General features: G+C 39.1%; 1 protein-coding gene across 1 annotated transcript in view; it reads right to left on the reverse strand.

Moving 5' to 3' along the window:
- Positions 1-4,255: 4,255 nt before the first annotated feature.
- BMS1 (BMS1 ribosome biogenesis factor) overlaps positions 4,256-15,657 on the reverse strand; it is a 23,102-nt gene continuing 11,700 nt past the window's right edge. The window contains 11 exon segments of the mRNA XM_009699576.1: positions 4,256-4,777; positions 6,289-6,450; positions 6,998-7,173; positions 8,093-8,240; positions 9,258-9,380; positions 10,363-10,421; positions 10,942-11,122; positions 11,732-11,920; positions 13,695-13,877; positions 14,390-14,466; positions 15,400-15,481. Coding sequence (XP_009697878.1) covers positions 4,541-4,777; positions 6,289-6,450; positions 6,998-7,173; positions 8,093-8,240; positions 9,258-9,380; positions 10,363-10,421; positions 10,942-11,122; positions 11,732-11,920; positions 13,695-13,877; positions 14,390-14,466; positions 15,400-15,481 — 1,617 coding nt within the window. The 3' untranslated portion in view covers positions 4,256-4,540.

Consider the following 15,657-nt stretch of genomic DNA (forward strand, 5'->3'; position numbering starts at 1 on the left):
GGTGTTTGCGAATGCAAGGCTCCATCAACAGTGACCTTTAAAGCTACAGCAAGGATGCTGTTTAAAATTGGTTGCAGAGAAACCAGTGTCTAATATGTCTAATTGCATTAGTTTGTGTCAATGCTGCAACACCCTGAGACTCTTTGCAAACAGTTTGATGGTGGCCAGGAACAAATTACAGTCCTGATGTGAAGCAGCAATGGACATGTGCAGATGTCAATGAATTCCCTTAGAGCTGTGGGTCTGTAGCAGTTGTGAAAAAAACAGGACCTCTGTATTTAGCTACATCACCTAGCACAGACACGGCCTAGTTTGAGTGGTGAAGTCAAGACTGACCTTAGCTTTATAGATGCAAGCAACGCTGAGCATCACACACAGCACAAAAGTATTTTGACAGTCTAACATAGATATTTTAATTCTGTCAATTGAATCTGGTAACTATGCCACGATATCACATTAACTTATTTTGAAATACAATGTGAATGGAGGTTTTATTTGCAAACCATTACAAAGATGTAATTCCATTTTAAAATAGCAAACAATATAAGATTCTGTCAAAGCTAGTTAGCTCTGGTATGATTCCTACCTCCTCCCATAGCTATACAGCCCAGCTAACTTCACATGTATTTTATACCACCTCTTAAGTCAGTCAGAGAGTTTTCCAGGACAAATAAAGACCAAGGTGACCTGATGATGTGCAGGGCTAAGTCTCAAACACACAATGAGCAACTGGAGCCAGGGGGTGGGGATGCCGTGACAGACGCTGTCTGGAGTGGGTATTTGCCAGATACCCACCCCACAACCCAGGCTCTATGACAAAGCGTAAGACTGTGTCTGCTCCAGTACGGGTACCACCAATTCCAGCTTGAAATCATACTGAAACAACCCTAAGTGTTAGGAGGAATGAGGTCTAATCCTTGTAAAATGAATCAAGGTGATTAACCTAAAACTGAAAATATTCTTCATCTAGCTGTATGCTTCCTAGGAAAGGTTTTATTTAAAAAGCCAGCTCCCAGCTCTCTTCACCTGACATTAGCCTTTGCTAACCATTTGCACAGATAGCACTGTGAGTAACAGACCCCCATCAGCAACATGACTGCCCTCTTGACTGCACCCCATTGCCCCCTCACATCTCATCTATTTTTAATTCTAATTCAAAACCGCATATGGCCTGTTTCCTTGCAATTTCAGTTTCTCTCCCAAGTTACACTTTTCTGCAGCCTCGTAGGTTGAACTCTTGCTGTTGAAAGCCCTTGCTCACAGGCAAGTAGCATCCTCTTTTAGGTGAAGTACTTTGGGATACAGTTCATTTTGCATTACCCTGCCTGGAAGACCTGTATGGTGCCTTTTACCAGCAGATTACTTTTTTTTTTTTTTTCCTTTAACATGGAAATCATTCTACAAAATACTTTGCTTTTGTTACAGGTTTTCATGTTTGCCCAGGGCTTAATCAGGAACAAGACTGCTAATTATTTGTACCTCCCACAGCGCTTGACTAGGTTTATCCAAGATAAGAACACTTCAGCCCCTTGTTCTGTCACCTGCCAGCGCAAGACTGTTGCCAGCGACTTGGTCCAATAACTCAGGCTTTTTTTTTGCAGCTGACGAGGAGCAGTAAATACTGTTTTTGTTTTCCTAGCAGGCAGTTTTACTTGGTGGCTCCAGTAAGGGGGACAGCCTGCAGGGCAGACTTTGGCGCCCTCCCTACCCAAGGCCCAGGCAAGAAGGGAGTGCAAGCTGTGGGCATGGCCCAGTGGCAGGAATGGGTTTCTGAGAAGAAATGTGGGGGGTTAAGTAACTTTGGGGGTTACTTAACACAGTGCGAGGTCCTTGTTTTCTCCAAAGCGAGCAGCTTTCACTGTTGCCAGGCCGGCGGGCAGCGGCTCTCCAGAGCAAACCTCCCTCAGCTGTGTTCAGGGGTGCCGGTCTTGAGCACTCGCTCCAGCCTCACCGCCTCACCACTAACCACTGCCTTCTTTTCCCAGGGTGACAAAACTAAAACATTCAATGGTAAGAACAGGCTAAAAGCACTATTAGAGGTCGCTGTTACTACTAAACCCAAGGTTTTATTTAGTCTTTCTGGACAAAAAATACATACCTTTGTTACCAGGACCCTGGTAGCTCTCCTCATGCACAATATTAACATCTGTCCCAGCTACGCAAAAGCTGTAGCAGAGCTGTTATTTTCAGACCAACACAGCAACAACTGCAACCTATATGCTGTGCAGTGCTCCCCTCATGCTCAAGCAGAGGATGTACAGTGCCCTTCCCCACAGCACTGTAAAATGGCCCAGGAACAATTAGCAAATGTACAGGCCCCGGCCAGGCTCTCTGTCGCAACACCTGGGAGACGCGAAGCCTCCCTGGGTCCCGAGCAGAGCCAGGCTCTGCTGAGACGATCACTAAACTGCATCTCTCTCATCAGTTTCCAAAATGAAGTTAGCACTGCAAGAGATTGTACAACCTCTGCCTGCCTTTTAGTAGAGCTCACAATACACACCAGCTCTTATCTACAACCCACTGCATTAAACTTTTTTTTTTTATTTAAAAAAAAAAATCTGGTAAATATACAAAATTTTCTCTCCCTTTGAAAAGGGCTACCTAAAGAGTAAAAAAAAAACCCCGTATAATCCAGAACAAGTATCTTGTATAGCCTTCACAGGTGAAACATTTTCACGCTTGGTTGGCTCGCTGAGCAGTTCTCTCCACAATGAAACAAGGCTGAAGTCCACCATTTCCCCATTTTCATCTTTGGCAGAGCTATTATGAACAAACTAGATCAAAATTATTTTTCATTACATATAAATAGCAGATGTGAAACATTAAGTAAAGTGTTGCAGTGGTAACGTCTCAGGCACTCAAAGAAACTACCACTACTTGTCACACGTGAATACATGGAAGATGCGAACAACAGCACAGAAGATGGAAGTTTGCTCACAACAGCATAAAAGTAGGATTCATAGGAAACACTTCCCTGATGGTTTAAATTAGACCTAGCCTAGCAGAGTTGACAAAAGAAGAAACAACCCTGCAGAATAAAGTCACGGTGGACCACCCTGTGCCATTCTGTGGGGCAAAAAAAGCCAACAGCTTTGCTGTAAATCTCTGAAGGCAGCAGTTGTCTATTCAGCAGAGAATCTTCAATTATTTAAGCATAAATCATGTTTTCATATTCACGTGACCTCAGCTGAATCTCACAGGGCAACTGACAAATTAATTTGAGTCAGGCTTCAGCCTAATATATCATACAGGCAAAGATGGATGTATTAGAATTTCAGTATCAGTACACAGAACATTATGAGATTAATTAAAGAAAATCCTGAAATGCTAAACGTTCACCAAAAAAGTCAACAAACCCATTCAGCAGAAAGCTTTTGTGTGAGGCACACTGATCCCACATGGGATCTCCCATCTGAGATAACAAATATTACTACAGTGTAATAATAATGATAATGAATTTTGGCTTGATTATAGAGTGAACTCATTCAGGAAGGAGGCCAAGAAATTACTGATGTTATCTGACCCACTGCCTGTTTGAGGATGAAGTATTAAAAATACATATATCACAGTAACTATTTGGTGCCATATATGGCATAAAACCAAAATAAATTCATCTGCTTTTCCCAACAGAATGATTGTTCAAAGCCTCTTGTCGTGCAGAGGAAGACTTCAGCTCTCAGTTTAACAGGATTGAAACCATCTACTACCTCTCCTCTCCATTCATCTTAAGAAAGTCTAACACCGTATCATCAAACCAAGCCGGCTGGACATAGGAAGATGTTCCAAAAGGAAGCAAGTTACCCCACCTGTGCTGACCTCACAGAAAATCACCAAGTAGTTACACACATTTGGGAAGGGTCTGATACTGCTTGCCCAGAAAGCTGCAGTCATTGAGGGATCTCTACTGACAGTCTCAGCGTTCCAAAACTAATCAAGTAACAGATGATCTGGATGGCACACTATTTTGAAGATCTGCTTAATATCTAGTGAGAAGTGGAAAAAAACTGAGATACTTACATGCAGGACCAGATGATCTAAGCACAGGAGTGAGCTACCCTGGTGGCATCTCCTAGCACATCAAAGCTAGAGTATCCAAAACTCCTGCCCAGTAACAGCTGATCGTCACGCCTTTTAATGGAAGATTTGCCAAGGGCTCAAAGTACTGTCAACTCAGGAACACATTCAGAGACATCCAGAGGAGTTTTCACCCACAGAAGTCCACTAGTACCAGACAAAACACTTACAAACAATATTCTGTAATTGACATTAAAATACTTTATTGGCTAGATTGAATGTGCAGTATGGATAGAAATATACTGAAATAGAAAGTCCTCCAGAATATAATGTAGAAAACCCACAATCCGTACTTCTACATCTTATTTATATACATTGCCAAGTGTATTCAATAGCATGAATAAGGTTCTATTTGCAGTTTTTTCTTCTCTTGAAAGTCTAGTGTAGTCCAAGGGCTTTATATTTCTTCAATAGAAAATTGCACAGCTACCCTATTTCCTCATTTGGCCTGAAATCTGATGAAATTTTACATACTCTTCTCTCCATTGCTAGATCCTTTCAAGCTTGACTTCTGCCTCTTTTTCTCCCTTTGTCCCAGTATGCGATAAATTTTTTTCTTAGCCTCCTTTTGCCTCTTGAATTTCTGTTCATCCTCCTTCTGCTTAACTTTGAGATATTCTTTAAGCTGTTCCCGATGTTTTACTTTGGCTTTCTTTATCTTGTAATTATTCACTGTACTCAAAGCACTGAGTAGGGCTGATATCTAAAACAGAAAAGAAAGAATCAATATATAAGCAGTTCAGTTTTGGTGAGCAAGAAACAGTTTAACCTCAGCAGAGCGCCATATAATGAATGAGATTCAAGGCAAGTTCCTAATTATTTAACCAATTTCTAAAATGGTTTAATTATTTATCTTATTAGGAAGTTAATCAAAGGTTTCATTTTTGTGAACTCTGATTTTGGTTAGATACTATTTAAAAGGCTATGCCTAATCACAGAATGGTTGGGGTTGGAGGGGACCTCTGGAGATCATATAGTCCAATCCCCCTGCCAAAGCAGGGTCACCTACAGCAAGTTGCACAGGATCGCGTCCAGGCGGGTTTTGAATAGCTCCAGAGAAGGAGACTCCACAGCCTCTTGGCAGCCTGTTCCAGTGCTCTGCCACCCTCAAAGTATTGAAGTTTTTCCTCATATTCAGGTGGAACTTCCTGAGTTTCAGTTTGTGCCCATTGCCCCTTCACCTGTTGCTGGGCACCACTGAAAAGTCTGGCTCCATCCTCTTGACATCCACCCTTAAGGTAATTGTAAACATTGATGAGATCCCCTCTCGGTCTTCTCTTCTCCAGGCTTAACAGATCCAGCTCCCTCAGCCTTTCCTCATAAGAGAGATGGTCCAGTCCCCTCAACATCTTCATTACCCTCCACTGGACTCCAGTAGTTCCTTGTCTGTCTTGAACCAGGAAGCCCAGAACTGGACACAGTACTCCAGATGTGGCCTCCCCATGGCAGAGTAGAGGGGGAGGATAACCTCCCTCAGATAACCTTCCTTGACCTGCTGGCCACACTCTTCCTAGTGCACCCCAGGATACCACTGGCCACCTTGGCCACAAGAGCACATTGCTGGCTCATGGTCAACTTGTTGTCCACCAGGACTCCCAGGTCCTTCTCCCAGAGGCTGCTCTCCAGCAGGTCAACCCCCAGCCTGTACTGGTGCATGGGGTTACTCCTCCCTAGGTGCAGGACCCTACACTTGACTCTGTTGAACTTCCATTAGGTTCCTCTCCGCCCAACTCTTCAGCCTGTTCAGGTCTCGCTGAATGGCAGCGCAGCCTACTATAGAACACTTAAACTGCAGGTTGGATCTTCCCACCTTTGTAAGCACTCTATAATTCTCAATTTCTGAAGCAGAGTATTTACTTCAAATCCTGTCTGTGTTAATAATGCATAGCAATGACAAGTCAAATAAAAGACCGCAACTACTGATTTAAGTCACCCATAATGTGAGAGCACTACATCCAACTGAAATACCTTGCAAGTGCTGTGACAAGGACAAAAGTCCTATTTAGGCTTCAGGTGACCTACTCAGTGACAAGTTCCATATACATACTGCATGCCAAGCAGGAACAAAACAAATGGCAGGTGATAATTTTTCATTAGGAGCATATATGTCTTTAGCACTAGCAGTAGATTGAAGTGCTAAAACAATAGTCAGAAATTGTCTAAGCAACACATTTACCCTTCGGGAGTCCTTGTTTCAGAGTAAGTGCTAATTACCTTCTTTTCATGAGGTTCCCTGATAACAGCTGGTCTCCACTGGTCTTTTGGAGTCTTGCCTTTCTTCTCAAGATTCTTAGGCTTGTTCTTAAAAGGCAGTGCCTTCTGGAGTGCTTTAGGAATGTGGAGCTTATTGAAATGCCTTTTCTCCCTCACAATAGGCTAAAAGAATGGATATAGAACATACATAAGATTCATGATCTTAAAAAGCTTTTATTTTCCATCTTTCAGGTGGAAAAAAAACAAAACACAACAAACAAAAAACTTCAAAGCAACAACCCCCCTCCCCCCCAAAAAACACAAAACAAAAAACCAAACCCAATCCCCCCTCGCCAAAAAAAAAAAAACCCAAAACCTAAAAAAAGGTTCTCTGATGTCCTTGCACTGAACCGTGAACAGTATGCTCGCCCCAATTTTACTATGGCAGAAGTCTCAGTAAGCTTTTGGAGAAGACTTCTACCCTGCAGATTACTCTATAAACTTCCATCGACCCACAACAATCTGCTTTCCACTGCTTTATTCGCATTTCATGCCAGGAAAGACTGTGCCTTGTGGATAAAAATATGAGGTCACACATGCATATGTATGAACATGTATTTACACTGCTCTCACATTTGCACAGGTCTGAGGCAGAGTGCAAATTTGACTGTGATCACTGGTAAAAAAAACAAACAAACAAACCAAACACAAACCACCGTATCAAATATACCTTATAGAGAGAATCTTTGTTTTGTTTCACTTTGATGCCTCGCTCATGCCTCAGCTGCCCTGTTGTCTTCATTCCACTCCAACTATCTTTCTCACCTGCAGGCTTCAGCAAGGATGTTACGGGGTTATAAAATGTTGGGATAGAAACAGGATACCAAGTCCTCACAAAGACAATGTCTGAAAGAAAAGGAGGTATTACTTGGCTCTGTAACACCACAGTTCATCACATCCACACTCTAAGCAAAGACTGCCCGAATAGAATAGATAACTAACATCTAGACCACATGCTAGTATTGTGTTTGGTATATATACCAAATCTCTTCAACATTAGGCAAAAGCAATGTAACTATTTGTGCACTTGCATTCTGAAAAACTCCATAAAGTCCTAACAGTACATATTCCTGAAGAACAGCCAGCTGAAGACCACCCTATTCATTATTCATATTCAATTAAAGAACTAGCAACAGAGTTCATATATGCTCTGTGCCTCTACTATTACTGACAAAACCAAATTGCTTTTCTTCTGCCTATTTTCATCAAAGAACTAACTTGCGTTTATTTTGCACTATCCATAATTTCCAATGAGTTTAGGAAAACAGAGGTCATATAAACCCAAATAAGCATAAACTCATGCTCTCAACATCACAACACTCAGCAAACAAAGGAGATTAGTTAATTTCTTTTCCTAACCTTTTGGGGAAATTATGCAGGGGATAGGGGTAAGTAGACTTACAATGACACTCTTTGGATTTCTTGGAAAAACATCCTTCTAGCACTTGTACCACTAAATGCAACTCATCTTCATGTTCAAGGAGAAAAGCATACCGTGCTGTGTAAAACACTTTAAAACACTCAGAGAAATAGGTCTCCAAGACAAACCTTTTCATCTGCATACTATACAACTTCTGAGTATAGCTGAAAGAAATCCAACATAAAATGTACTTTTTTTTAATTTTGTTTTGTATCTCACCGAATATTTCATGCTCTTTGAATTCACGTCTCAATTATCAGATTCCAGAGATTCTGAAACACAGCTTTTCAATCTGTGAAGCAGGATGAAAGTTGTGTGATAACTTACATGGAAAGTGCAACTTACCACTCATCAGCAACTTGTCTTCAAATGTTGCTCTGAAAGCACCTACTGGCGTTCGGAGGGCCTTTTTGATCTGTCCTCGGATACCACTCACAGTACGAATCGCGGCACCTTCAAATTTAGCCACTTCCAACTGAGAGTTAAACATTCCCTGAAAATGTGAATTACCCACCATCATTTAAAATGCTAAGTCTCTCTCTGTGACCTGTGTAGGCCACAAAAGCATAAGTAATTCCCACAAGCACATCTTATAAAGAAACAGGAAGAACATAACATTGTCTTTATACTAAGAGTGCTGATCATACCAAAAACCTACTGAGCTGACTTTAAGGTAAGCTACTAAAAGTAATTTACTTGGTGTCATATACCACAGGCAACACTTCTTACCATTAAATATATACATTTAAAATTCTAAATCAGAACACATTTAAGAGAATCCTTCATTTGCTGGAACACAGCATACCTTAAAAGCAAGTAGGCTGCCTTAAGTTGCTAGCTGTGAGACTCTAATACAGTACAGCTCTCCAAGGTTTGCGCTTCTTTCATAAATCACAAGGAAGTCAGGAAAAATTCTGTGTATGCTTACTGCGAATATTTGAGTACTTCACTGTTGAGATCAGTGCTTAGTTGCTTACTGCCCCAAATGCAGAATAGCCTAACCTCTTCCTGAGCCTCAAAGCCCAACTAAGGACAGCTGGAAGGTCAATGAAAATTCACTTCCTGCCCCAAACACTTTTGTAACTGTAGCTGTGAAGTCCTAAGCACTGCTAGAAGTCATCTTGGATCCCAGGGTTGAAATTCAGTGGGATCAAACTGCCTGAATGACACCATGGACAGGTTTGCATTCTCCAGAGGTGCCTGCCACTGCGGAAGCTCATCAGCGGGTTTGAGGAAGGGGCGGGGCGGGGGGGGGTGTGTGTGTTACACTAAATGTGAGCCAGAAGACTGTTCCAGAATTCCTGTCAGGTTAACTATAAATTCATGTTAATTGATCAGTACCTTTACAGACCTCACTGAAGAGAGCTCAAAATAACCCAAGCAGCTACCGAGATCCAGAACACTATGCAACAATTACAGGGAACTTCTGTCTTGGGAAAGACAGATGGGAGTCCCACGTTACATTCCTTCCTAATAGCAGTACATGTGGTTTTACAATACACATACCTACCTTAATAAAAGAAGTGTTCTTAAAAATTTTGAATGGAAAACCAGTTAGCTTTAATTTCTTTACAATAGTTATGGATTTATCTAAATCAAGCACAACTCCTGTCGCAGCAATCCGGAAATCAGGCTGAAACATACAGAAATGAAAGACACTGCTGAATGTGTATTTACCAAACAGTGAAGAAACAATTTCACTGCTTTTGAGTTTGAGTTCAGAATTTATAACATTTACAGGAGTACAGCAGCATGACAAATGCAAATTGACTTTGTACAGACTAGTTGAGGTGCTGCTGACATAACATTCCTACCATTCACTAATGAGATTTTCAGAACTGCCATTCTAATTACCTTGGAAGCAATCTGAAAGTCCTTGTTGTCTACCTCACTGTGTTCTCTTTATGAAATAGAATCTTACTCAGAAAGTCTCCAAGAAGAAGTGCTTTCTGCACTGCTGTAAATCACTATATTATGCTAGGGACACGTGACAAAAATAGCCTTTTAATACATACAACAAGATGACTGTGCAATAGGACTTAAACAAGGCATATTTTAGGAAGGAGATAATAATCACCACTCTGATTACTGTTGTGCTCATTACAATGCCATGCAAAGGGTTCGTTATATGTTGTATGTAAACATAAATCTACCTTTGGGTAATATATATGCAACAAAGATGATATTGGATAAATACTGCTTTAACACTATTTAAATTAATTCAGATACCCATAAACATTCTAACAAGATGTGGAGAAATCACACTGAGGGCAAACTTTTTCAACAGGAACATCAGTATCTCATCCTGTCAAGAGGTTCTAAAAGTTATCTAAATACTTAGTTCCTGAAAATCCAGTAGGTGCAAATCCTTCCACAGAAAATAAAGCAATATTTGTCATTTTCAGTGTAGCAGATGAAAATTGTTTAAAAAAAAAAGCCTCCATCCAGTTTCCTATCTCATCACAATACACCTTTCAAAACCTTGAGTCCACCTACTTTCTCAGTTCCTACAACATGACTGCTTTACCATATGTAAACCTGCTTGTCCAGATCTATATATTTTATCCAGAGACCCATGGAAAGCAGTAACCAACGTTTTGTGATAACAAACCTACCGTTGTGCCACTGACAGACTGAACTGCCAAAAATCCTGTCCCTTGAGGAGTGATGGGCCCTACAAGAAAATTAAATTAAAAAATTTATGAAAAACTTTACTATACAACATCTAGTCTCTATTTAAAGCCAGGAAGCTTAGAAATACATGCCAAATATTCTCAATTAATAAAACCAAAGAAAAGGCTAAAGCATTCAACCCATTACTCACATATATAGCCCCATGAAAGTTAAAGGAATGGTTAACAAGAAATTACTCATGTATGGAAGCATTTGCAGGGCTAGGCCCATAATGTGTACAAATGTGTCTCTGCACAGTCAACAAATCAGGTTCCACTTTGATATGATACAACCTAGCAGAATGCTCAGAATTTGATTAAAAGCCAAATAATTCACAAATAATAGGCAACTGCCTGTTTTGCCATACTATTTGGCATTATTTTATATTCCACAGGGAACGCAACTTTTTACAGACTTCTCATTCCAAAAGCTACTGGTTGTATTTCCTGATACATGCTGTAAAGCTTCAGAATTTTATAATGATTAAGTAATATAGGATAGTAACTCCAGAATGCCCTCACCCCAAAAAGTTGCTCCACAATGCATATGTTGTGGTGTGTACTTCAGAAGCCTATGACGCCCATTGTGATCTTCAATGTAGAACATGGGGATAGTCTGAAATCGCCTCCAGCCTAATGAGAGGATTAAAGGATCACGTGTCTTAAGTATCTTCTTATACCATCGGTGCTTCTTCAGGCGCAACTAATTAGAAGAAAATATGAACAATGCTATTACAGGATAACAACATTAATTCTGAAATTCAAGCCTTAATTTTCAGGAATGATTGAAAACAACTTGTATCTACACTAGAATTTTTTATTCAGTAAGCTTTGTATCTTCGAACATTCTCATTAACACTAGGTTGACTGGAAAGATAAAGCTGATCAGTATTTCACTGATTTTGCAGTCATCTTAGTATGCATATTAGCAAGTATAATATTAAAATATATATATATATATGTGCTAGTAACTTTTCTATAGCCACTTGTCCATAGAACACAAACCTCAGAGTACAATTTGTGTTTGCAATTTAGCAGTTAAAATATCAGACCTTAGTCCTGAGACATCCCTGCAGATGAATATTAAACAACAATAACTTCTTTGAGTTATCCAATTAAGCCTGTAAAAATCCAGTGTCTACTACTGTAGAGTTAACTGTGTCAAAAGCAAATCCCCTATTCAAGAGACAAAGAGGAAGGTTTCTCTCTGTGTTTACTGTACCTTTAATAAACAGAAAATAAATAATAACTCCAGATACTCTGAAGCACACATCTACTGAAGTAAAGTCCACTCACAGCTTTGGCTACATACCTGTACATATCCGACATTTCCTTCGCTGTTGCCTAAACCACCCAGGATAATAGGATAATGAGGGTCAAAATTCAGGACAAATTCACATGGGACATTCTCAATCTCTATTCGAACATACATCCCAGGCCGGAAGCCCTCATACTGCACTCTGGTCTCATCATCTTGATCTTCAAATTCCGCTCGATTAAGCTATGTGACAAAGAGAAAGTCACCATGTGTTTTACAAAATTCAAGTATTAACAACTTGTTCATGAGGTGCCAGTTCTATTTAAAACATACTAACATTTATATAAGTCTTTTGGGAAAGATCTGATAGGTTTTGTGATTTTTTATTCAGAGCAAGATCTCTGCCACCATGAATTCTTTCCAATTTGAAATCCCAAGTGGGCCTGTTAGCCTACTTGAAAGACAGTACCCAAAAGAAGGAAATGACTGAGTGACTTCTGATATACCTTTCATAATGGTGACTTGGGATTGTAAAGATACAACTGTCAAAAGTAAGTTTTTGATTTAGAGCCCAAGTACCTTTTGAAGTTAACGTTCTGATCTTTAAGGTGTCACTTTATGAGAAGGCTGGGCTTCTATCTTACTCAGCAGCTTATTTCGGTGTATTTCGGTGCATCCTCACACTGTATGTTGTCAAAAGGCTCTTTTAAAGCTCTGTACCGTATGAATGTAGATATTGTGTAAACATTTAACAAGATATCCTTGTGAATAACAGAAGCCTCACTCTCCTGTTCTAGCTTATGATGTTCAGCTATGTATAAGATGCCATATTTAAGCAAACTAATTATTAATTTCATTTCTCAAGGTATTGAGATATGGCACAAATCTTCTGGTCCAAGTTTATTTTTCTAGAAGCCTTTACACATTCCCAGTTTGAGATTTTTGCCCTTCTGTCCTGCAGTAGGAATACTGCTGAGATGTATTTCTGTGACAGACCTCAAGTGAAACAGTTGTAAATTGTCTTGTACTCTTTTACTGGAATGTCCTTCTTTACACTTTTAGTGCTTTTAGTAAGTACATCAGCATACCAGAGCTCATATGATCACTTGTAACAGAAGCTAATGAAAGAAGGTAACTATTAATTTAATCACTATTTATAGCAAGATTTTGTCAGAAGAGAAAACAATTAAGCTATTTGCAATGTAGGGCGATATTCTTCCAAGTCAGCCAAAGAAAGAAGCTACTTTTAATATTACAAGATTTTATCTAAAAAACCATAGCCTGGAACAAAATCAACACCTCCAATTCTGGATACAGTTACCCTGAAGACTCCTACCACATGTACAGAGCAATGGTCATCAACTATTTTTTCCTCAAAATAACTTGACAGTTTGATGAAAAAGACTGCCACACAGAATGTACTTCTCCATTAATAACACTGCAAAAATCATTCTAAAAATACTGGAAAAATATTTGACACAAACTAGCATGAGAAAGATTTTCACCTTCTTACACATAAAAGGATGTCTTTTTTTTTTTTTCCTTCCCACCCATCTCTTCCTGGAGGGGAACCTTCTCTCACATTTTTTGTTTGTTTGGGTTTTTTTCTTTTTGTGGGGGTTTTTGTGGTTTGGGGTTTTTTTGTTGTTTTTGGGTTTTTTGAGACCTGCCATGCTAGTTGCACCACTAAGGGATGAACGGATACCTGTTAAAAACTTTTAAGTAGACGAAGTTTAGATGACACATGCTGACTTATTCAGTGATTTAGTTAACTACTTACACAAATTTAAACTAAGCTTTCAGCTGCTTGGCTTGTTTGCTTGTTTTTCTTTCCAGCTAATGGATTCAAAAAAATTCAACAACAAAAAAATCACAAGCATTTCTTTGTGTGTACTCTCTCTTTCTGAACTAGCTACTCAATGTCATGTGTGTCTCCAGGAAAAAACCTTTGGGCAAACTCTGTGGGGTATTTTTGAAGTTGTACAGCCAAATAAATTGCCAAGATAACAGCTTGTACCTGTGCTTGTTTATGCATTTCTTCTTTAAGATTATCGAAGTATGTAGCATCCCCTTCATCATACTCTGCATCAAACATTTCTTTCAGTTTCCGTTTCTTGTCCATACGCTCCTTTTCCTTTTTCTCCTCCTCAGGTTCTGGTTTGGACATTTTCCCATCTTCCTCCTCTTCTTCACTTCCAGACTAATCAACAGTACATTATCAAACATGTAGAACAGTTCACTGAAAACAATCCATTCTGATTAACAGTTTAATATCTATTAGTAAGTAATATTTTGTCATAATGCAAATTTAGACACACATCTGTTGCGTTTAAGCAGAGTTCTATAAGCTTCTGCATCAGACAAAGTGACATAGTACAAACAGTTATGATCACATTTGGTTTTAAAATACTTGTCTGGTACCTCCAGATCCTCCAGCTCTTGATTAAGTCTGACACCTACTGTTAAATAAGTGACGTGACTTCTCCCACATAATTAACTTCAAACAACAATTCAGTTTGAGACTAAAAACATGCCATTCTAGGTATTTACAGGTACCAAAGTCTACAATACATACACTTTTTCTTCCTTGTTCCCATTGATTTCTTTCCCATTGCTTCATGAAAACTAAATCTAGTACATAGGACGCCTATCACTTGATCAGAAACTCATATACATGTACGTTGTTGAAGAACATAAAAATACAGGTCAGACCTCATCTCCTTCAGCAGTATGCTTTCCTTTGTGCACAACACCAGTTTCAAGATCTTCAAAATCTCCATACAGTTCTTCTGCAACAATAAGCACCCAAGACATCTGACAGTTAACCATTCTGTTGTATTGTTCCATACGATTTCTCATATTTTCAGTATTGTGTATTTCTCAGTACTGCCTTGTAGATTAGTTTGAGCCCAAATATTTTTTCTTCCCATCAACCGTTTTATGTCTGTCCTACCCTCTCTATAGCTTCAGCTGAAAATTCTCAGCTGAACTCCAGTAGCTCCTCCTTTTTCCTTTCAATACCTTTATGATTTCAAAAAATGTAAATAAAGTTTAGATCATTCCAAAGGACCACATTAGCATTCTAATGACACAAGACACTAGCAAAGCAATTGAGCTCCTATCTTTAATTTAAAAAAATAAGATTAATAAAAAATTTTAATATTGCAATTTTTAAGTTAAACAAATGCTTACAGAAGCCTGTCAAACCACAATAATTTTGCATATAATACAGCCATATTATTAAAACTTTCTAAATATTTCCTAACAAAACAAAAACACCTCCAAAACATCTGAAGATAGTTCTCACTTTTCAGCCAAGTATGAATGACCAGTTTGTCTTTCCATTAAAGAAGAATTTCTGCTTATTTCTACCGACACTGTCCAAAAGAATAAACCATACATAGAGGATAAATACCTAAACTCAGGCACGTAACTCAAAGTTGGCACGGCCAAGTCTCGACTAAGAACACCATTTCCTAATTTAAACTGTATACTCTATTTTTTCAGAGAGTACATTTTCATAATGTGCTACCTGCCTGCTGTTTGTACAGAGATTTACAGCAATGTTTAATTATATTAGTATCTGTATAATACTTTATGTAATCATTTGAAAAAATTTGCAAGTATATCACTAATGCAAAACATTCTACATACGTAACTAAAGTTGTACTTTTCTTAAACATCTGGTATATGCTAATCATTTTTTCTAGTCTTACACATACCATCTTCCTCCAACAGCTTTGCTGCATCTTTATCATCTTCCCACTTTCCAGTAACAAAGCAGTCTCGAATACTGCTCATAACCTGCAAAATAAGTGTCATTACCTTGTACAGATACAGTTTGTCATCAACAGAAACATTCTCCAGTATGTTCCCCACTCCTCCATCAGAGATACCACCTCACAGATACTCTGATATTCTCATGCACAGCTCCACATCAAGACTTCATTACCAAAACTACACAATGCCTCAGCAAAAGC

Source organism: Cariama cristata, unplaced genomic scaffold (assembly GCF_000690535.1).
Source record: "Cariama cristata isolate BGI_N322 unplaced genomic scaffold, ASM69053v1 scaffold15634, whole genome shotgun sequence".
In the NCBI taxonomy this organism is placed as follows: domain Eukaryota; kingdom Metazoa; phylum Chordata; class Aves; order Cariamiformes; family Cariamidae; genus Cariama; species Cariama cristata.